This window comes from Vipera berus (genome assembly GCF_964194415.1).
Source record: "Vipera berus genome assembly, chromosome: 3".
Taxonomy (NCBI): Eukaryota; Metazoa; Chordata; class Lepidosauria; order Squamata; family Viperidae; genus Vipera; species Vipera berus.
Genome location: NC_138204.1, coordinates 144,189,438 through 144,211,125, shown reverse-complemented (window position 1 = coordinate 144,211,125; position 21,688 = coordinate 144,189,438). Strand labels below are relative to the sequence as shown.

Genomic DNA, 21,688 nt, shown 5'->3' with positions numbered 1-21,688 from the left:
CCAAAGAAGCTGACAAAAGACAGGGTGGCTAGATATGATGGCAGACGCATAACCATCTGAAAATTCAGAAAAAATCAGTGAGACATAATCCTAGTGAAATTACATCTGTCGGATCATGGAGAATCAGGAAAAACTACCAATGACACTAGAGATCTACTAGCAGACCTCTATCTGCTTATGCCTCTACGTATTTACAGTTATGGTTGCAGCTTTACTTCCTATTCCATTATTGGACATACAGTTAGTCCTTGATTTACAATCACAATCGAGCCACAATTGAATCTGGCTTCCCCTTTGACTGTGCTTGTCAGAAGATTGCAAAAGTGGCACAGCGGCCGTCATCAATCTGAACTAGTTGCCAAATGTCTGAATTTTGATCAAGCGACCTTTGGGATGCTGCAATATTGTAAGTGTGAAAAACAGCCATAAGTCACTTTATTCAGTGCCTTTGTAACTTTGAACAGTCACTAAACGAATGGTTAAAAATCAAGGACTACCTCTAATCACATAACACACTAAAGCACGGGTATTAAACTCACCATCTCACATGACGTGTCATGACGTATTGTGACTTTTTTTTGCATTGCCGGAGCTGGGGTGGGCGTGGCCTCCGTATGATGCAACTGGCCCACGGGCTGGCAGTTTGACACACCTGTACTAAAGCATAACTAATAGAACCATTATTTACTGTGTATACCTAGTTCCTGCAGATGATACCACTCTAATGGCAGAAAGTGAAGAACTAAAGAGCCTCTTGTTGCGGGTGAAGAAGGAGAGTGCAAAACTTGGGTTGAAACTTAACATTAAGAAAACCAAGATCATGGCATCTGGCCCTCTCAATTCCTGGCAAATAGATGGGGAAGAAATGGAGGTAGTGACAGATTTTATTTTCCTGGGCTCCAAGATCACTGCAGATGGGGACTGTAGTCAAGAAATTAAAAGATGCTTGCTCCTCAGGAGGAAAGCCATGGCAAATCTAGACAGCACACTAAAAAGCAGAGACATCACCCTGTCAACAAAAGTGCGTATAGTCAAGGCTATGGTCTTCCAAGTTGCAATGTATGGCAGTGAAAGTTGGATCATAAAAAAGGCTGAGCGCCAAAGAATTGAGGCCTTTGAACTATGGTGCTGGAGAAGACTCCTGCGAGTCCCTTGGACTGCAAGGTGATCAAACCGGTCAGTCCTACAGGAGATCAACCCTGACTGCTCTTTAGAAGGCCAGATCCTGAAGCTAAAACTCAAATACTTTGGCCACCTAATGAGAAGGAAGGACTCACTGGAGAAGAGCCTAATGCTGGGAAAGATTGACGGCAAGAGAAGGGGACAACAGAGAATGAGGTGGCTGGATGGAGTCACTGAAGCAGTAGGCGTGAGCTTAAATGGACTCCAGAAGATGGTAGAGGACAGGAGGGCCTGGAGGAACGTTGTCCATAGGGTCGCGATGTGTCGGACACGGCTTCGCAGCTAACAACACCTACCTAGTTCCCTCTATTTGCTGTGGACAATGAACCATAAACAATCCAGTTACATTCTCAAACTATGTCTTCTTATTTACAATTTTAATCATTAGGAAAAATGACCTGAAAGCACAAGAGATTTATGAACACGTGCATTGATATGGTCACGTCTACTATTTTAGACTTAAATATTGCATAAATGCCAAAACCTGGTCTTCAGGTGGGAAAGAGCTGGGATTAATCAATATATAATGCTGAATCTTAATGTTCTTAAATTCTTACAAAAAGCTTTTTATGTTTATCTGCAAAACTCAAGGAAATCCAATGCAAACTTTGCATGCTACCACCTTTTTTGTTGTTCATACTGACTTTGAAGCCTTTCATTTGTTAAAAAACTGCAAACTCATTGCTGCTTTGGATTATCACAGCATAAATGTCAGCCTTGCATCCAAGATCAAGAGACGTGATAGCTCATCTGTCCACTAGATGGAGAATTTTTATTATTCCTATCTGGAGTCTCTGCCTGTTATAAATATTCATGAGGCATCCACACTTTGCCCATTCTGTTTTTTTATTAGTGTGTAAAAAGTATGCTGAATTTAAATGAAAATTGTACATATTTAACAAACCACACTTGCATGGTTCAAGAATGGTATAAATAAGCAGTTATAAATATCAGCTATTGCCACAATCTCTGTCAGCTTTTTCCAGAGGATTTGATTGTGGATCAAGGAAGACACACAAAGGTTCTTCCAAGCAGTTTCCTTTATTGTTCCTCACCCATAGTTAGAAATCTTGCCAAAATAAAGCAAACTACTTACACTATTAAACATATACTCTGAGAATTCCTAGGGAGGAGCTGTTATGGTTCTCCTCCTCCCACTCAGATCTAAACTTCACTGTCTTTTGTTCCTCTGGAATGTACTCCCTCCCTCCTGGGAATCCAGACTACATTCCTCCACAGTGGAAGCTGCTTTGTCCACATATTGTCTCATTCATAAAACAGAATAATGGTGCTGAAAGATCTTGCTTAATCTTACTACTAATGAGGAAGTCCTTTATAACTCATGTACGGTTGTCCATCAAACCTTCCCTTCACATTTATAAATAAGCAATAGCACTTAGACTTATATACTATCTCATTGTGCTTTAGAGCACTCTCTGGCCAGTTTATAATGTCAGCATATTGCCCCCAACAATCTAGGGTGTTGTGTTTTTTTACCGACCTTGGAAGAATGGAAGGCTGAGTCAACCTTGAGTCCTGTCAGGATCAAACTCCTGGCTGTGAGCAGAATTAATCTGCAATACAGTATTGCATTCTAATCACTGCGCCACCAGGGCTCAAATGAAGGTGAATCAACCAGTTTCCATACAACAAGCAAGAAAAAAATATTTGTAAGCTCTAGATGAAATCTACTTTGCATTTTTTTTAATTGGCACTCATTAAGCCAACTCATTCCTGGAGGAACAAGGAGCAAAAAAAAACCCAAATTGCTCCATCATCTTGCAACAAAACCTCATACATTTTAAGACAATTATTACAAGACTTGCAATGGTCCCTTCTCCAAGTTAAACATCTCCTTGCTTTGGTTCCAGAAGATTGGGAGTGGAACCACTTGAGTACCCTGAAATGGAACCTAATTTGTTGATATAAATACAGGTAGTCCTCAACTTACAACAGTTCATTTAGTGACTGTTCAAAGTTATAGCAGCACTGAAAAAAGTAATGGGGAAGGCAGATTCGCTTTACAACCGTGGTACTAGCTTAACAACTGCAGTGATCCACTTAACAACTGTGGCAAGAAAGGACATAAAATAGGTCAAAAGTCACTTAACAAATATCTCGCTTAACAAGAAAAAGTTTGGACTCAATTGGAAGCAAATTGATTTTTTTCTATTACCTAATGGATTACTGTCATATCTGGAATCTATCTGATTCATGTACCAATGAATATACAGTATGTCAGAGGAGAGATTGAGCCCAGCAGCGTAGTTAGCTTATGGTTAAGTGAGATGTCTGAATGTAGGCTGTTAGGTTAAATCAGGGGTAGGCAACCTTGGCTCTTTTATGACTCGTGGCCTTCAACTCCCAGAATTCCTGAGCTAGCTAGGAATTCTGGGAGTTGAAGTCCACGAGTCATAAAAGAGCCAAGGTTGCCTACCCCTGGGTTAAATAAACCATAATTCTGTTAACCACAAGTGAATGTGTTGTGCAAATACTGCTGCAGAGAGACAGGCAAGAGTTTGTACTGAAAGAGGGAGCCAGTTGTTTTCTGGAAATTCCATAGTTTTCCTTTGTCTTGTACTTCCATTATTCTCTGCTTATAAAACTTGCAAAAAAAAGTGCAACATGACAAAGTCTCCAGAGCTTTCTTTGTCCTTCTAATGTTGCAGCATGCAGGAATTTTGCAACCAAGTATAGATGTGTTTTAACTATGAAACCATTTTCCTTCCTAGTAAGTTTATATGAAAAATTAAGTTTCCCTTGTTACATTTAGGAGTTAAGAATTACCCTTTGGGGAAGTAGCTCACTTCTTACTAGGGTGTGCTTGTAATATTAGTCCGTCTGTAAATACACACATTTCTACTGTTTAGAAAAATCCAATTATCTAAGCAAAATGCTTCAGGAAACTCCATATCTCTTAGTTCCTTTGACAAACACCGGACAAGAGCTGATTCTTGAACTCACCTCTTATGAAGTTAGGAGAGGAAAGAATATGTGGTCTCTGAATTCAGCATTTGCTACCCTCTTGCTCCAGACAACTTATTTTATTTTATTACTTTAATATTATTAGTTTTGACTTGTTTGTCACCCATCTCACCTAGAGGCACTGCAGTGAATCTATTAAGCAATAAAATAGGCTGGGCAGGAGTTCTACATGCGCCTCTATGAATGCTTGATATGGATCTTTTGAGCCTCTTTTTCTGCAAATTGGAAGGAAGCGTTTTGAAGATCAATCCATCTCTGTTCATGACCAGGAACCCAGGGAATTGCTGCATTTAGAATCTGACCGTATGGGCAACAAGCTCAGCGTTATCTACGATGCCAGCAGATCTTAAAGACCACAGGCTTCTCTACTCCTAACACTAGCTGCCAGGGATGAAACCCTATCTGCACACAGAACAGCTGACGATAATCTTCCCTTGTTGCTGGATTTTAAGCATGTTTGTTTTGCCTTGTCCTCAAGAGTAATATAACTACTCACAGAAAGTGGTATTACACATACTGTGGTTTTTTACAAAAAGACACAGAAATGCTTAATCGATGCTTAATCAAACATAATTCCCACCATCCTCTGGGTCAGACGAAGATATCTGAATGACATCAGATTTAGAAGCTGTGGTTAACTAAAACCTTTATGGCTCTGGTTTCTCTTTTGAACCTTCCCATGTATCAGTGAAAAAGAGGTGCTGAACCCTGCAATACTGCAGTGTAAGTCTCACTGAAGTCTGTGAGCCTTACGTCCAGTGGTGGGATTCAGATATGTGAACAAACAGTTCTGTGTGTGGATGCCGCTTCCGGAAGTCCATTCTGGGCCTGGGCAACAAAAAATTAGCTACCAGTTCTGCCGAACTGGTGCAAACCAGCTGAATCCCACCACTGCTTGCATCTATGAAAAAGTGCATAAAATTATGCTGAATGTCAGTTTCAGATTGTTTTCATAGACTTCCCCAGCTAGAAATCAGTCTGGTGGCACCTGCAGGAGGACTTATGTCTCATAATAAAATGTGTTTCTTTTTCTTAAAAGATGCTACCAGACTCTTTGTGATTTTTGACTATCATAGACAAGCACAGCTTTCCTTCTACGAAGTCTACAATGAGATTCCCCCATTAAGTGTCCTGCCGAGGCTATAATGAATGATGGTTGGATTATAACTCCCAGCTAACCATATTGACGGTAGATGTAGACCCATCTGGAGGCCATTAGGCCCAGGATAGAATTGCAATCTGATACGTGTCTATTCAGAATCAAATCCCACTAAGTTCAACAGGACATATGGCCCCATGTCATTCTAAACTGCAATCTAAGTGGTAGCGGACAAAAGCCTAGAGAGTTTGTCAAAATGGCAGCGCACACTCTTACCTCTTGCATGCGTAAGTGAAACATCACAAGACTCGTGAAGAAGGAGCAGAGTTTGCATTGCAACACCATGATGGGTGTTTTGCAATGTCCCCCTCTCTTCCCTCCCCCAAGGATCCCCATAGTGGTGGTACTGCTGCTCAACTCTGAAATAATATTTTGTGACCTGCCAGCAAGAAAACTGATAGCATTGGGGTCTTAACGCCTTCTTTTACGTCAACACCATAGCCATATGCTCAAACAGCATAGAAAAAAGGTGTAAAATAAATGTTGTTGTGGGCATTGTTTTCCAGCAATTCTCTGCTCTCTTCTTTCAAAACTCGGGGGTGGGGGGCGAAATAACAAAAGGAGATGTTCATTTGTTTCCATAGTCTGGCTTTTTAAGCCATGAGGTATTGTCAGAACTGAAAATGTTACAGGACAGGAAGACAGACCCGTCCTTTTTTTTCTTCTTCTTCTTCTTCATTGCAGCTTGTTTCCAAGGCTAAACTGGTTGCCTAGGAAACCGCAGTAGGTGGAATCTGATTCAGTGTGTGGCCAGACCCAGCGTCAGGGATCTGTGGGCAGAGTTTCAATGAAGGAGGGAGACAGTCTCTGAAGAATTAAGGAAGGCGTAAAATTGAAGAGAAGCAAAACATTAAACATGCACGTTCAGGATAATTCCTTTCCTAGCATGGAATGTAAAGTTGTGCATAAAAATAACTGTATAGGTTTGAGAACGTACCAGAGACTGCGATCAAGAGAGATGCCTTGCCGAGAATAGGAACCTGTTATTCTTCAGTATAATGGCTCCTCTAACTACTGTTGACTATGAAATGTGTTCAATTTCTAGCACTCTCGTCCTAGAGATGGGGGAGGGGAAGTCTGCTTTTCTTTTTTTTTTAGGGCACAGAGACGTAGAGTCAGAAAAACTAGTACTTTCTTTCAAACACAAGCCAGCACTATTATTTGGAGAAAAAGGACATCTTCTTTGTTCGGAGGGCGTGATTATCTTCTTAATGTCTGCTAGTAAAATTCACCGAACCAACCCACTTCCACTTTTATATGTGAGGTGAAACTGGTATTTTTGTCGGTCAGGTTTTGGGATAGACCCACAAAACACACACACACACACATCAGGAATTAATTATTCAATTATAGCCCTAGCCATCATCCAGTGGATGAACGGAGTATCAAATCATTCATAGTCATGCTGGTTTGCGTACCTGCTTTTGACATGCCCTAGTTCTTTCTGACTGCTGCATCACCTGATTCAATAGCATGGATTATATTAATCTTCCGGGATCTGAGGATGTTAATAAAACATTGTGGCTCTCTTGGCCCTGTCTATCTTAATTTATTCATGCTAATTTGATGGAGTGGTAATGCCAACCTTGAAGTGGACTGATCCAACCCACAAAGAAGCTCTTTTTGAAGCCAAATGATTTCACCAAATAATGGCCTTGAGGGGTGGGATGAGGGACAAAGGGCTTGAGTGGGGTGGTCTCTCCACATTTGCAGATTTCTTTAATAATAATAATAATAATAATAATAATAATAATAATAATAATAATAATAATAATAATAATAATAATAATAATAATAATAAAAAAGAAGTTGGAAGGAACCTTGGAGGTCATCTAGTCCAACCCCCTGTTCAGGCAGGAAACCCTATACCATTTCAGACAAATGGCTGTGCAGTAACTTCCAGTGTTGGAGCATTCACCACTTCTGGAGGCAGTTTGTTCCACTGGTTAATTGTTCTGTCAGGAAGTTTCACCTTAGTTCTAGGTTGCTTCTCTCCTTGGTTAGTTTCCATCTGTTGCTTCTTGTCTGCCTTCAAAGTGCTTTGGAGAATAGCTTGACACCCTCTTCCTTGTGGCAGTCCCTGAGATATTGAAACACTGCTATCATGTCATCCCTCACCCTTCTCTTCATTAAACTAGACATACCCCTAGTCATCTTTGTTGCTCTTCTCTGTACTCTTTCTAGAGACTCAACATCTTTTTTACATCATGGTGACCAAAACTGGATGCAGTATTCCAAGTGTGGCCTTACCAAGGTGTTGTAAAATGGTATTAATACTTCACGTGACCTTGATTCTATCCCTGTTAATTCTTGGAGGAGACCAACTATCTCAATTTTTTTTTCAAGTCTGGGTTCTGGCTGATGGGGTGGTAGAATAACCATTGTCATCATGGTACAGGTAGTCCTCAACGTACGAGCACAATTGAGCCCAACATTTCTGTTGCTAAGTGAGACATTTGCTAAGTGAATTTTGCCCCATTTTACGACCTTTCTTGCCTCAGTTATTAAGCGAATTATTGCAACCAATAAGTTAGGAAAAGTTTGGAGATGTCATTCATATATTTGTGACTCTCATCTCTGTTCAGCTGAGATTGTCAGAGATCCTACTGTGCCTGCTTAGAACTGAAAAGTGCTATCTTGTTTAGCTCACAAACCAGCCTCCTCTGTAATCACATCCCTTCGTGGTGAAATTCACCAGTGGCTGCTGCTGCTGCTGCCACCTCTTCTAAACGACCTATGGTCCTCAACCTATGGTCCGTGGGCCCCTAGGAGCCGTGATGTTATCACAGGGGGTCTGGCTTGATTCTCAGTAAGACGCCTTCATATATTATCATTAGAGGAAGGATGCCAGGAAAAAGGACGTGGGGATCACAATCAAGTAGCAAAATTGCCTCAAGTAATGCAGTTTCTCCTCAGACGTGAATACAGTAATCATTTTTTGGCAAACTGTGCTGGCTAAAAAACAAAAAAAACCAAACTAACACACACACACACACACCCAACAAAAACAACACAACCAAGGTTTTTTTAAAGAGGATTACTCAGTGCTGGAAGGAGAATAGAGAATTCCAGGAAAATGCTATTGTGAGATCTAGAGATTTGTTGCCTAATAAAAATGAATTTGCAACATAACCCCATACAGGTAGTTCTCAACATATGACCGTTAATGGAGTTTACCCATTTAAGTCATAAGTTTTGACAGTTATAAAACAGATCAGTCATATGACCAAACTGATTTTATGACTTTTTTTGGCAGCTGTCACAAAACTAAGGCAACGGTCGTAAGGCAAACCCATGGTTTGCTATGGGAACTGTTCTGCCGAAAATCCAAAGTTCCGGTTTTCTGCAAAATCATCATAAAATGTGGTAATCTTATTGCAGTATGCTGCAAATGGGCATAAATGTACCTGTGTTGTCAAGTCCCCAAAATTCAGTCACTTGACCATGGAAGGGGCCCAACAGTTGTAACTTTGAAAATGGGTTATAAGTAGCCCCATCAAGTTACGTTCATCATAACTTCCAGTGGTCACCAAGCAACCAGTCATAAATCAAGGACTATCTGTAGCTGGCAGCCTGAAGAATCGAGAATTCAAAATTTTGAAGGTTGTAAGGATTGATGACTGAACTCTTAAATGAGATCTGGAAGATTAACTAAAAATGGTAAAACAAAATATCATTTGCAAGTCAGTTCTGCTGTTTTTCCTGGGAGTAAGATCTAAGACAGGGGTGTCAAACTCAATTTCATTGAGGGCTGCATCAGCATTGCAGTTGCCCTCAAGGGGCCGGGTGGGTATGGCCAGGGTGGGCGTGGCCTACTGGGTGGGCGTGGCTAGAGTGCATATGGCCTATTGGGTGGGCGTGGCCAGCTCTACATCGTTCGCATCAAGGGTGCCTATGGGGGCCTGGGCAGGAGTGGGACAGATCTGAGGGTCTCTGGCAGAAGGAGGGTCTCTGGGCCAGGGCCAAGGCAGTGGGGGCCGTTCCCTCACTGTTTCCAGGATGGCTTCGCGGGCCACATGAAACCACTTCGCGGGCCAGATCCGGACCCGAGCCTTGTGTTTGACATGTCTGATCTAAGAAAATAAGCACAGGACTACAGATTTATATACCCATTTTTATTCCAATGTTAAGATTTAGTGGTTTGATTAGACACATTTTCAGCCGTAAGGGCCTAATCAACTACCAGATCATGGACCAGTCATGTTATAGATCCACATAATTCTTCAAAATATTTTTTCGATGCCCCAGGACATTTATACCCAGATAATCTTGATTTACCTGCAACTTTCATATGTCTCATTCTCCTTCCTAGCATTTTTCCTGCAAGTGCAGGGCTTGCTTTTTCAGATCAATCAAATCTTGATCAATTGGTTGCAACAGGAAATGACCAACTGGTTAGTAGCCTGACACAGTCCCCTCCTTCTTTAGGCTGAGAGAGAATGACTGGTCCAAAGTCACCCAGTTGGCTTTCATGCCTAAGTCAGGACTAGAACACAAGGTTTCCTGGTTCTAGCCCAGTGTCTTAACCACTAGAAGAAACTGACTCTCTTGCTATATTCATAAATACTTAAATTTACCAAGTCTATTTTCCCCATAGACAGGTATAGAATACACATAGCGGTATATGTGATTAAACAACACATTCCAACTAAAGTAATGTGATTCTTTGCAGCGCTACTTTCCTGAGTTTCACACATTGTATCAGGCCATAACATAGTTTGCTTTCTTTTAGCTAAATTGTAAGTTGAGAGAAAGCCAGTTTGGTCTAGTGGTTAAGGCAGGCATGCCAAACTCGCGATGTCACGTGACATTGCATGACGTATCGTGACTTCTTCCCCACTGCCGGCAATGGCGTGGGTGGGGTTTTGGCGTGACGCATCCGGCCTGCAGGCCGGCAGTTTGACATACCTGGGTTAAGACATCAGACTAGAAACCAGGAGACCATGAGTTCTAGGCATGACGTAGGACAAAGCCAGATGGGTGACCTTGGGCCAGTCATCTCTCTCAGTCCAAGGAAGGAGGCAATGGCCAGGGATAGGCAACCTTGGCTCTTTTATGACTCGTGGACTTCAACTCCCAGAATTCCTGAGCCAGCAAAGCTAGCTCAGGAATTCTGGGAGTTGAAGTCCACGAGTCATAAAAGAGCCAAGGTTGCCTGCCCCTGTCAATAGCAAACCACTCCTGGAATCTTGCCAAGAAAACTTCAGGGACTTGCCCAGGCTGGTGTCAGGAGTCAAGACTGATATGAAGCCCCACATAAAAAAAAATAAGTGAGAGTGTTAAGTTTGGTGTGGTGGTTAAGGTACCATGTTAAAAACTGAGAGACTTCTAGTCCTGTCAGTTTGTGACCTTGGGCCAGTCACTCGTTCTCACTCCTAGAAAGCATGCATTGGCAATCGACTTCTGAAACCTTGCCAAGAAAACTGCAGGAATTTGTGGAGGCAGTTGCTAGGAGTCAGGACTGACTCAAAGACATTTTTTTTAAAAAGTGTGAACTCAGCATCCTGCTTTCTTAACAATTCAGTTTGTTGTTATGCATGAAATTATGTGTGAACAAGCCATAATTAAAATGTGGATTAATATTGTGTGAACTTAACAGATTTCAAAACAAGTAATACATTGAAAGTGTTAATAATATGCATAATATCTAGGTATATTTATGTACACACATACATATGTATGTAGAGAAAGATGTGTCTGCTTGTTCTTTGGAAAAAGATTTGTTCAAAAGAGCACAGACATAATGCACATAATATCTTATCACATATTTTTCTCACATTGCTGAAATGAGAAAATAAGAATGTTCATTATCTAAATCAGGGGTCTTAAACGTGGCCCTTTTATGACTTCTGGACTTCAACTCCCAGAATTCCTCAGCCAGGATGCCTGGCTGAGGAATTCTGGGAGTTGAAGTCTACAAGTCATAAAAGGGCCAAGTTTGAAGACCCCTGATCTAAATCCCCACACCCAAAATAACATCCCATATCATGTAATCTTATGATTATTTGAACCTACAGACTGTATGATCCTCAGGGTAAACTAATTATCTCCAACTATAAATACTATTATTTTAAAGCTGTACATAGGTATTGTATTCCTTGCAGGATTGCTCATCCGTAGCGGTTTCTGGTCATCTTAACCAGATCTGAGAGAGGGTGGGCATGTCCCAGGTCACTTTGGTGAAGCAGTGTCTCTTTATGGGGTCCAAAAAGCAGATCTTTTCAATCACAGTGCTTTGTGGAACAGCTTCCCCGCCCCACAAGATATGGCTGGCCCTGACCCTGACCCTAACCCTACAGGAAGGCAATGAAGACCTGGACCCAGGGTGTTGATGGAGCTGGCATGGTTGCGTTTGCTCTGCAGGAGTAACATTTTTTTTTCTATTGTAATAAATATTGGTAATTTTATTTGCATGTTTAATTTTTGTTTGCCATTCAGAACTCCCTTAGATAGGAATATATACTGCTCAAAAAAATAAAGGGAACACTTAAACAACACAATGTACTGTATTTAATAGTAGGATGTCTTATCTTGTGTTCCCTTTATTTTTTTGAGCAGTATATATTGTGCACGTGTACAAAATGATACAGTATAATGCATCATATGATGAGTCCAGAGGCCTATTTCTTTCTCTCTCTCTCTCTCTCTCTCTCTCTCTCTCTCTCTCTCTCTCTCTCTCTCTCTCCACACACACATACATACATACATGGGACACGGTGGCTCAGTGGGTTAGGAAGCTGAGCTTGTCGATCAGAAGGTCGGCAGTTTGGCAGGTCAAATCCCCAGTGCGTAGCAGAGTGAGCGCCTGTTACTCATCCCAGCTTCTGCCAACCTAGCAGTTCAGAAGCACGTAAAAATGCAAGTAGAAAAATAGGGAACACTCCGGTGGGAAGGTAACAGCGTTCCGTGCGCCTTTGGCATCTAGTCATGCCGGCCACATGACCACGGAGACGTCCTCAGACAAGCACTGGCTCTTAGGCTTTGAAACGGAGATGAGCACCGGCCCCTAGAGTCGGAAATGACTAGCACACATGTGCGGGGGAACCTTTACCTTATACACACACACACACACACACACACACATATACATATATACATATATATACACATACATACATATATATACACACACATACATACATAAAAATAAATAAATTGGCATATGGATTCATCATATGCTGCATTATACTGTGTCATTTTGTACACATGTGCACAATATATATAAAAACCTGGAGGTATGGATTCCTTATTAAGGCTTGCACCATTGCAAATGTGAAAGCCCCAGCTATGAGATCCTCTTGACTCGTTTGAGCAAATGTTCCACTAAGAATACAAAAAAGGCTACTCCATGACTTAGGATCACTGGGTTGACAGGGGGTGTGGGGAGTGCTTCCTTGCAAGTTAAAAATCTAACAGCAGGAATTGGCAGAAACAACCAGCAGCATAGGAAAACCCCACCCCCTGCGCTATTCTGCTTCTCATCACAGCTGTTGGATCTGTTGAAGGACACTCAACTGTTTTTCCTAAAACGTGGGAAGCTATTCAATATAGATTTTCCCCTCTTGTTAAAGAAGGGAGAAAACAGTGGACGTGGGAAAAGGGATGCTTTTGTGCGGTTTGGTACAAAGAGTTGTCTATTCCGCTAAATTAAACCAGCTGGTTGGGTGTGTTTTTTTAATAGGAAGGATAATACTCTTCGGTCTGAAACATTCTGGAAACCGGAGTGTTAATACTTCGGTCAGCAACGACTTGGGTGCTTACTGCTTCCACACGGCTTCCGTTCTTGACAAAATCCCAGTCCACGTGAGAAAAGGCTCTCGTAGCTCTCTCTCCCGGTTTTCCACCCGTCCTTCTTCTTCTCTCTCTCTCTCTCTCTGTATACAAAGCTATTATTTCCCCACCGCTCCAACACTTCGGATCGCATCACCGTCAAATCTTCCTTCCCACCCCACCCCCCGTTCGCTCCCATCAGCAACTAAGAGAAACGATCTGATCAAGAGAGACGCTACGCAAAAGACAAATCGGGCCGCTTAATTCGCAAAGCTGCCGGCTGGGTTGTTTTCATACCGAGAGACCTGATGCTGCAATTCCGGGGCGGCGGGGGGGGGGGGCGGAGAGAAGGCGCGGGAGAAGAGGGGTGGGGTGGGGTGGAAACAGTAATAAAAGCTACCCATTGTCTGTCTACAAAGCTGAAACCAGAGTGGATTTCTTTTCTCCCCCACAGCTCGCGCAGGCTGGGCTCCAGGAGCAACCCAAGAAGCCGAGGGCTCGATCTGCCGACAGCTGGTGGAGTTTCTGGAAAGGGCAATGAAGGGGGAGGGGGGGATGGCGAGGAGAAAGCACGTGGGAACAGGGAAACTGCAGCGCGGGACCCGCCCTTGCCCTCGACCACCTTGCAGCGCTGCTGCTGCCGTTGCTGCTGCAGAGGGGGCGGGCGAGCTTCCTAACGAACAAAAGATTTGGTGGGCTGGAGGGGAAAGAAGAAGAATTAGAAGGCGCGGTGCAAATTGCTCTGATGGATGCTCGGAGCCGAAAGCCCAGACGTTGCAGTTTTTTCGCCGCCGCCTCCTCCTCCTCCTCCTCCGCCTCCCTAGCGCCTTAGCACCCTCTCTTTTTTTCCCCCGAGGAAGAAACCAAGAACAAAGAGCTGCTCCAGCCTTAAAAGTTGGGATGCTCCCCATCCACCCACCCTCGCTGCGCATGCCGAGGCACTCGGCTCCCTAAAAAAGAGACCGCTGGGGTGAAGGGCAGCGGGAGGCGAACCAATGCGGGAATTTCGTTTGCCCGGGTCCCTTCTCTTAACCCGAGTCGCCTTTTCTTTGCTGGGGTTGGGGGGGGTGGAGGGGAAGGGGAAGGCGGGGGTTGTTCCAAATTGGGAACAGAGGGCAAAGGTATTTCATTTATTTCATTTCATTTATTAAATTTATATACCGCCCTTCTCCCGAAGGACTCAGGGCGGTGAACAGAGCACGTATTGAGGAATTCGGCCTTGGGGGGGCTGCGATCGCCCCACCCGCGAGCTTCACATGGGTCTGGTTACTCTGGAGGAATCGAGCAGCGTTTTTCGCCTCCGCTTGCCCTTCTCTGGCCCATTCCGGCCCCGCGCTGTTAACGTGCGGTTCGATACCACCGCTCCCTTTATTGCTATACTACTATGTTACTATTGCAGATCTCGCTGCTCGGCGTCGATCTCTCAGCTGTGGAAAAAAGCAGGGAGTCAACCTGACGACGCTCGATTCCGAACCCCCGGCGTCGATTTAAAAAAAAACAACAGACCGCAACTGCCCCCTCCCCTCCCCTCTCCTCCCCTCCCCCCCGTGGTAGCTGCGTAGATTACAGGGGTCTTCAAACTTGGCCCTTTTATGACTTGTGGACTTCAACTCCCAGAATTCCTCAGCCAGCAAAGCTGGCTGAGGAATTCTGGGAGTTGAAGTCCACAAGTCATAAAAGGGCCAAGTTTGAAGACCCCTGGCGTAGAAGAAGAAGAAGAGGACCAAACCACCCTCTCGGCCTTCTTTGGGCGGCGCTCGCCCCCTTGCACGCCTGTCCGGAGCCGCATTACATCACCCGAGGAGGGGCGGGGCCGGAATGGTAGGGAAGGGGCGGGGCTTGGGCTGCAGAAGGGCTCCGGCTATAAAAGGAGACTCGCCGAGCAAGCCTTTCCCTGTCGTCAAGTTGCCGGTGAGGAAGAGGAGGCGGCGCCAAGGCAAGAGGCTGAAGCAGCGGCCAGTGAGGTGGGAGGGGTGGTGCGAGCCCAGAAGAAAGCCGTCGCCATGCGTGAGATCGTCCACATCCAAGCCGGCCAGTGCGGCAACCAGATCGGAGCCAAGGTACCCGAGGGGAAGGGGCTCCGCTGCCCTCGGAGGCTTCGCGGCGGGGTGGAAGTCAAAAGCGTCCCCCATCCCCCCCCCGGGGTGGTGGTGGTGGTGGTCTCTCTGCATCTGTGGACGGGGCAGTCCTTTTCACTCGACCCGCAGCAGATGGGGGGGGGGTAAAAGCCACTGGGAAATCCAAGGTTCTCCAAATCTCCAATATGCCCCCCTCTGAATAATGAAAATAATAACAATGGGAGCGCCTTCGCCATCGGTTGCCCTTTCTGTGAGCAGCTCTCACGAGTGATCGATGGGTCGTTAAGGTGCTTCCAAGTAAAAAAGGCAGGATGCAGAGATGCAGTCATTATGAAGCTTTATTCGTCGATAGGTTATATAAAAAGAGCTATATGGCATGGAGGCATCCATGCTTGTATGATAGAGAGAGAATGCATGCAAGAGAGAGAGAAAGATGAGAAGGGTAGAGCAGCCCCTGAGCAGAGGTATTTAGGGGGGGTCTCGGCCCCTCCCTAACCATAAAACACTCTCTCCAATGGGGCTGCAGGGGTCTGAGACCCCTGGCTCATCAGTGGAAGCAAAGAAGCCTCTTTGCTTCCATCTGATGACCTTTTTGGGTAACTGCCAATGGCTGGCACAAAACATCTAACACTTTCTCTCCCCCCCCCCTTTGTTCTGCTTCAGGGGAGGGGAGGGAAGATGGCTTGTCAAAGCGTTCACAGTCGGGTTCGCCGCTGTGGCACAAAGAAAGGTAGCCGGCGGGCGAGCTTTTTTTCCCCCGGGGAGAAAAAAAAAAGGCGTGTCTTTCTTTCCCCGCCGCTTCTAATGCGGGGCGGAGAAAAAAAAAGCGATGCCGGCTTTTAGCAACGCAGTGATTCTCTTGAACCAAGTAAAGAGACCCCCCCCTCCCTGGCCACACCCTTACTTCCCTTCCCATTCAGACGTACGCGCTGTTGGAGATTAGTGCGGAGATAGACTCGGTAAGCTGGAGGACTAACTGCTTATAATTGGAAACGAATTCCGGAATTTGTTTCGGTTTCAAAAAAAAGAGGCCACAAGGCAAAAAAAAAAAGGGGGGGGGAACAAGGTGTAGAATTATAGTCCCCCTGCAATTCTAATATTTTGGTTTTTCACAAGGCTGGTTAAGACTGTTGGATGGTGAACGTGAAATCCAGCTAACAATTGGAGGCGGGGAGGGGATAGAAAATACGTCCCTGCCCTTTTAGGCAGATCTGGCTGGTGGTACCCATTGTTGGTGCTTAGACACCACACAGAAACAAGACTCATTCGCCTCCTGGGAAAATTGGGACTCAAATGTTCGTTGCTCAGAAGGTTGGAAATGGGATCAATGCAGCATTGTGCGGTTTTCAGCCTTCTGCAGCCCCACCCATCTCAGCCAGCCAGCCAGCAAATGTTCAGCACAAATTCCACAGACCTTAAAAAAATACTAAAGATCTTTTAAGAGGGTTCCTTTTTGTTTTTTTAAGTGACTTCAATCAGATGAAGTCAAATGCGAACCTTTATTTTATATGAAAGGGAAGGAATCTAATTTTTTTTTTGTAGGGGTGTGTGTGTGAGAGAGAGAACCTCGCAATCCTACATGTTCAGTTATTCTAATGTGGAACACAAAGTGTGCATTTACAGGCAAAATATTCTCTTCATTTTCTTCCTAGAAATAGCTGTAGTAAAGGTTCTTTGATGTAAAATTGTTCAGGCATCTTTCATAAAGAACATCAAACGTGGGGGGGAGAAATCCCCTTGACTAGTTTTAATTGGAACATACCTGAAAATAAAGAGAACAGGAACAGCTGCTATCTTTCATTTATGTACCCCCCCAACTCTCCTCCTTTGCAAGAATACAGAAGAATGTTTTTAGAATTAATGATCAGTCAGTGACAGATAGAACCTCTTTCTGCCTTCAGTTGTAACTGTGCCATTTCTTTGTGCTTTAAGCTCCCTTCTTTGGCAGAGCTGCCTTGATTTCTGCCAGGGTAGCAGCAGCAGCAGCTCTGACAGCAGAATTAGACAGGGTGTGCCTACAAGAAGCATGTGCTGCTGCAGCAGCAGCTTTCTGGCATTTTGAAAGCAGTTGCTAACAGCTCTCCAAAAAAAATTCCATTCCAGTTCTGGGAGGTCATCAGCGATGAGCATGGCATTGACCCCACCGGCAGCTACCATGGAGACAGTGACCTGCAGCTGGAGAGGATCAATGTCTACTACAATGAAGCAACTGGTAACTGGGGTAGGGGGGGGAGAGAGAGAAATTTGGGATGTGACTGAATTTTACAATAGAAGAATGCAGCCACCGACAGCAGAGTGTGTGACGAGTCATTGATAAGGCAGCCCAGTTAAATCCCTAGCAAAGTGTTAACGCCTACTTGAAATTCTGTCCTTGTTTCCTTAGACCAGGCATGTCCAGTCCATGCAGCCTTGGACGGCTGCTAATGTGGCCCTGCAAGATAGTAAACGCTATTAATGTCATTTCTATACCTTACTACATTATATATTTTGTATGCAGCCCAAGACGATTCCTCTTGGCTCAAAGTGACCCAGGCAAGCCAAAAGATTGGACATCCATGCCTCAGATTGTCCTCTTTAAATGTACAACCCCACCCCACCCCCCTTGTATCTGAAGCATAGCTGTGTTTCTTCAGTGAATAGTAATGAGTTGCCAAGAGCATGGAGCAGTTTTGTGTTACTCTTTTTTAAAAAAAAAATTCGGTTGGATCAGTAATACTTGGTTTTCTCTTTTCCGCAGGTAACAAGTATGTTCCCCGTGCAATTCTCGTTGACTTGGAACCTGGCACAATGGACTCGGTCAGATCTGGACCTTTTGGCCAGATCTTTAGGCCTGATAATTTTGTCTTTGGTGTGTAGCTGATCTACATGGCTTCTCTTAAAAAATAATAATTGTGTGTCTGAAAAGCAAATTGGCCATTCTCAGAGGAAACTGTTAATGGAAAATGAGCTGTTCTTTACTTCGGCACAAGAGCAGGGGTGGGCACTAATTGGTCCTCCATAAAATTTTAAATAATGACTTCCAACACACTTCAGCAGCATGGCCAGTGCTGAGGGAACCCCGATACTGTAGTTTCCATAAATGGCAGAAACCTATACTTGTTTCAAGTCTTTTGAATTCAACACATATAAAGAGTATATGTGAAGGACAGACCACTGATTCTTTTAAATCAACTTCACCTGCATGGGACAAAAACTTTTTCACTCTTTATTGAAAGTAGGCAAAAAACACCCCAAAAAACTCCAGCATCTCTAGGCAAGGGAAATTTGTGGTTAAAAAAAGCTAAATCTCGTAGCCTTGGAGAAATTGCTTCCCTAGAATAGGTTACAGCTGAGAAATCAATAGCAGTATCTACCCTACTTATAATAAATGGTGACTGGTTCAGATACAGTCTATTGAATAAATTGCATGTGGTATGCTAGGCTGAGAATAAAAGCTACATTTTAGCTTCGTATGATGTGTGAACTGTGATTATATCTAAATGCAGCTATGAAGTGTTCAGATTTAAGGGAAACAATGATTCGGTATATGCAAGGACACTCAAATTGTATCTGTTGGTAGCTCTTTAAAACAGCTGCATCTTCTCTGATCATGAGGTGATATACTTAGCCCTCACTTAGCAACAATTGAGACCAGCAAGTTGGTGGATAAGCAAAGTGGTTGCTAAGGGAAAAATCACAATTTAGTGGTTGAACTTCAGCTGCAAAGGATGTATATGTAAGGATTGGTCACAAAATTACTTTTTCATCATTGTCATAACTGAACAGTCACTAAACGAGGACTACCTGTAAAATAACAATATGTAATGCATCTCCTGCATGTGTAAAAGTAGGCATAGTATGTAAAGAGCTGTTTTTAGTATTTGACCAAAATACAACTGAAGCATATACGTGAAGTATTTTCTACATACACATGGTGCAAAGTAATACTTGTGAAATAATTATTAACTAATCTTATTTTCTTTTGGGTATTTCATTTTTTTAGGCCAGAGTGGTGCTGGGAACAACTGGGCCAAGGGCCACTACACAGAGGGAGCTGAGCTAGTGGATTCGGTGCTGGATGTAGTAAGGAAGGAGTCTGAAAGCTGTGATTGCTTACAGGGCTTCCAGCTCACCCACTCGTTGGGCGGGGGCACTGGATCTGGCATGGGAACGCTTCTCATCAGCAAGATTAGGGAGGAATATCCTGATAGGATCATGAACACCTTCAGTGTAATGCCATCTCCGAAAGTGTCAGACACAGTGGTTGAGCCATACAATGCCACCCTCTCTGTCCACCAGTTGGTAGAGAACACAGATGAAACCTACTGTATTGACAATGAGGCTCTGTATGACATCTGCTTCCGCACATTGAAACTCACAACTCCAACCTACGGCGATCTCAACCACTTGGTATCGGCCACCATGAGCGGAGTGACCACCTGCCTCCGGTTTCCTGGCCAACTGAACGCAGACCTTCGGAAGCTGGCAGTCAACATGGTGCCTTTCCCTCGCCTGCACTTCTTCATGCCCGGCTTTGCTCCCTTGACGAGTCGTGGCAGCCAGCAATATCGTGCCCTGACGGTCCCGGAGCTGACTCAACAGATGTTTGATTCCAAAAACATGATGGCGGCCTGTGACCCCCGCCACGGCCGATACCTGACGGTGGCAGCCATCTTCCGGGGCAGAATGTCCATGAAGGAGGTGGATGAGCAGATGCTGAACGTCCAGAACAAGAACAGCAGCTACTTTGTGGAATGGATCCCCAACAACGTGAAGACGGCCGTGTGTGACATTCCTCCCCGAGGCCTGAAGATGTCTGCCACCTTCATTGGCAACAGCACCGCAATCCAGGAGCTCTTCAAGAGAATCTCTGAGCAGTTCACAGCCATGTTCCGGCGGAAGGCTTTCTTGCACTGGTACACTGGAGAAGGCATGGATGAGATGGAGTTCACGGAAGCCGAGAGCAACATGAATGACCTGGTCTCCGAGTACCAGCAATATCAAGATGCCACTGCAGATGAGCAAGGGGAGTTTGAGGAGGAAGGAGAGGAGGATGAGGCTTAGAGATTTTGAGTAGGGTTAGTCCATAGGCAAGTGTCCAAGGTGAGAGCTGTTCAGCTGTATGAGTGCATGCTTTTCCAGTTATTCTTGGTGCTTCTCACTGTTGCCTCTGTCAGCAGTTTTTGTAACTTCACTCTTTATGTAACACTAGTTGCAAAAGATTTCTGGGGAAAAAAAAGTCTTCTGTTTCAATGTCTGATCTCAAACATAAAAAGTATTTGTGTTTCTCATTGGTGTCTGGATTCTTTTCTTACAAAATGGCATAAGGCATTTTCGGCTCATTCAAGGAGTATGGCAAGCCGATACCAATTTCTTTTTCCCTTTATAGTGTGGACTGTCAGTAAAAAAAAGTGTGGATATTGTTCATTAAAGATTTTGTAGTTTTATTTCTCCCTGTGAATAACAATGGCTGTTGCCAAGTAATTAATTTTTTCCCCTATAATGCACATGCTACACTGGGGTAGGCCTTTAGCATAATTTTAGGAAAAGAAATGAATGGGCCTTGGTTATAGATGTTTGAAAATTGTAGCCTGCCAAGCTGCTTTTTGAGGCTTTCCCTGCTGTTTGAAAATTCCAGCCCCGCCGAGCCTTTTTTTTTTGGCATTGTGGGGTATTTGTGAGGGTTAAGCAAAATGAATGCCTTAAACTGCAAAAAGATAATTGGAGAGGGGTTCATGATATGCTATGCAAATCCTGGAATGGCCCACAAGCTATCAAAAGTTGGCTGTCCTTCTAAAGCGAAAGACAAAAGACAGGAAGAATAATTTTTAAAATGAAGATTTGTGACGCTATGGTTGAAAACTGCATCTTAACAAATTCCCTTGCTGTTTTTCTTCTAAAAGTGAAATCTAGTAACTATTTTTAACTTGTCCCAGTACATGGCAGTATAATTAAAGCAAAATCATTCAGAAATGACTTGAAGCAACTGGTATTTTCCTAGTTCTTCCATGTTCATTTCATGAGCATTCAAGCTCCTTTTTAAAAACCACAAAGTTAACTCTGCCTGCAATGTGAAGAGCCAAGACCTCAGCTTGAAGCCAACTAGTGTTGAGAAAAAAGGGTGGGTGTTGATTCAAATCCAGAAACAAGACTCAGCTTGCTTCTCAACTTCACAGGGAGAAGGAATAATTAAGGTATGGCTTTGACCTTCCATCAAATCACTGTAAATATTTTGAAATCGTGTGAAAGAGGTTGTTTTGTGAGTTTAAATATGACAGCTAGTATAGGGTGATGGTACAGGAAGCTAAATCTGTTTAAGTATGAAACTTGCTCAATTACTTTAGCCAAAAATTATCTCGGCCCTTCCTTCCTTCCTTTGAAATAATATTGAGACAAGCCATCTTGAGTTTTTGCAGAACAGCAATAAATCCAATTTAATAGGAAGATTTCCCCTCCATAGAGAGTTTGTTCTTAATTTGTTGTAGGAGTTATCGGTACTTTATTTGATTATCTTTTCCCAGTGCCTCATTATAGA

The 21,688-nt window shown here is 43.8% G+C and overlaps 1 protein-coding gene across 1 annotated transcript; it reads left to right on the top strand.

Annotated features, from left to right (window-relative positions):
* The first annotated feature begins 14,935 nt into the window (after window positions 1–14,935).
* LOC308665347 (tubulin beta-2 chain) lies at window positions 14,936–20,444 on the top strand. Its single transcript, XM_081323258.1, has 4 exons — window positions 14,936–15,156; window positions 17,278–17,386; window positions 17,912–18,022; window positions 19,157–20,444. The coding sequence occupies exons 1-4, from the start codon at window positions 15,100–15,102 to the stop codon at window positions 20,215–20,217; spliced, it is 1,338 nt and encodes a 445-aa protein (XP_081179384.1). The 5' UTR covers window positions 14,936–15,099; the 3' UTR covers window positions 20,218–20,444.
* The last annotated feature ends 1,244 nt before the right edge of the window (window positions 20,445–21,688 follow it).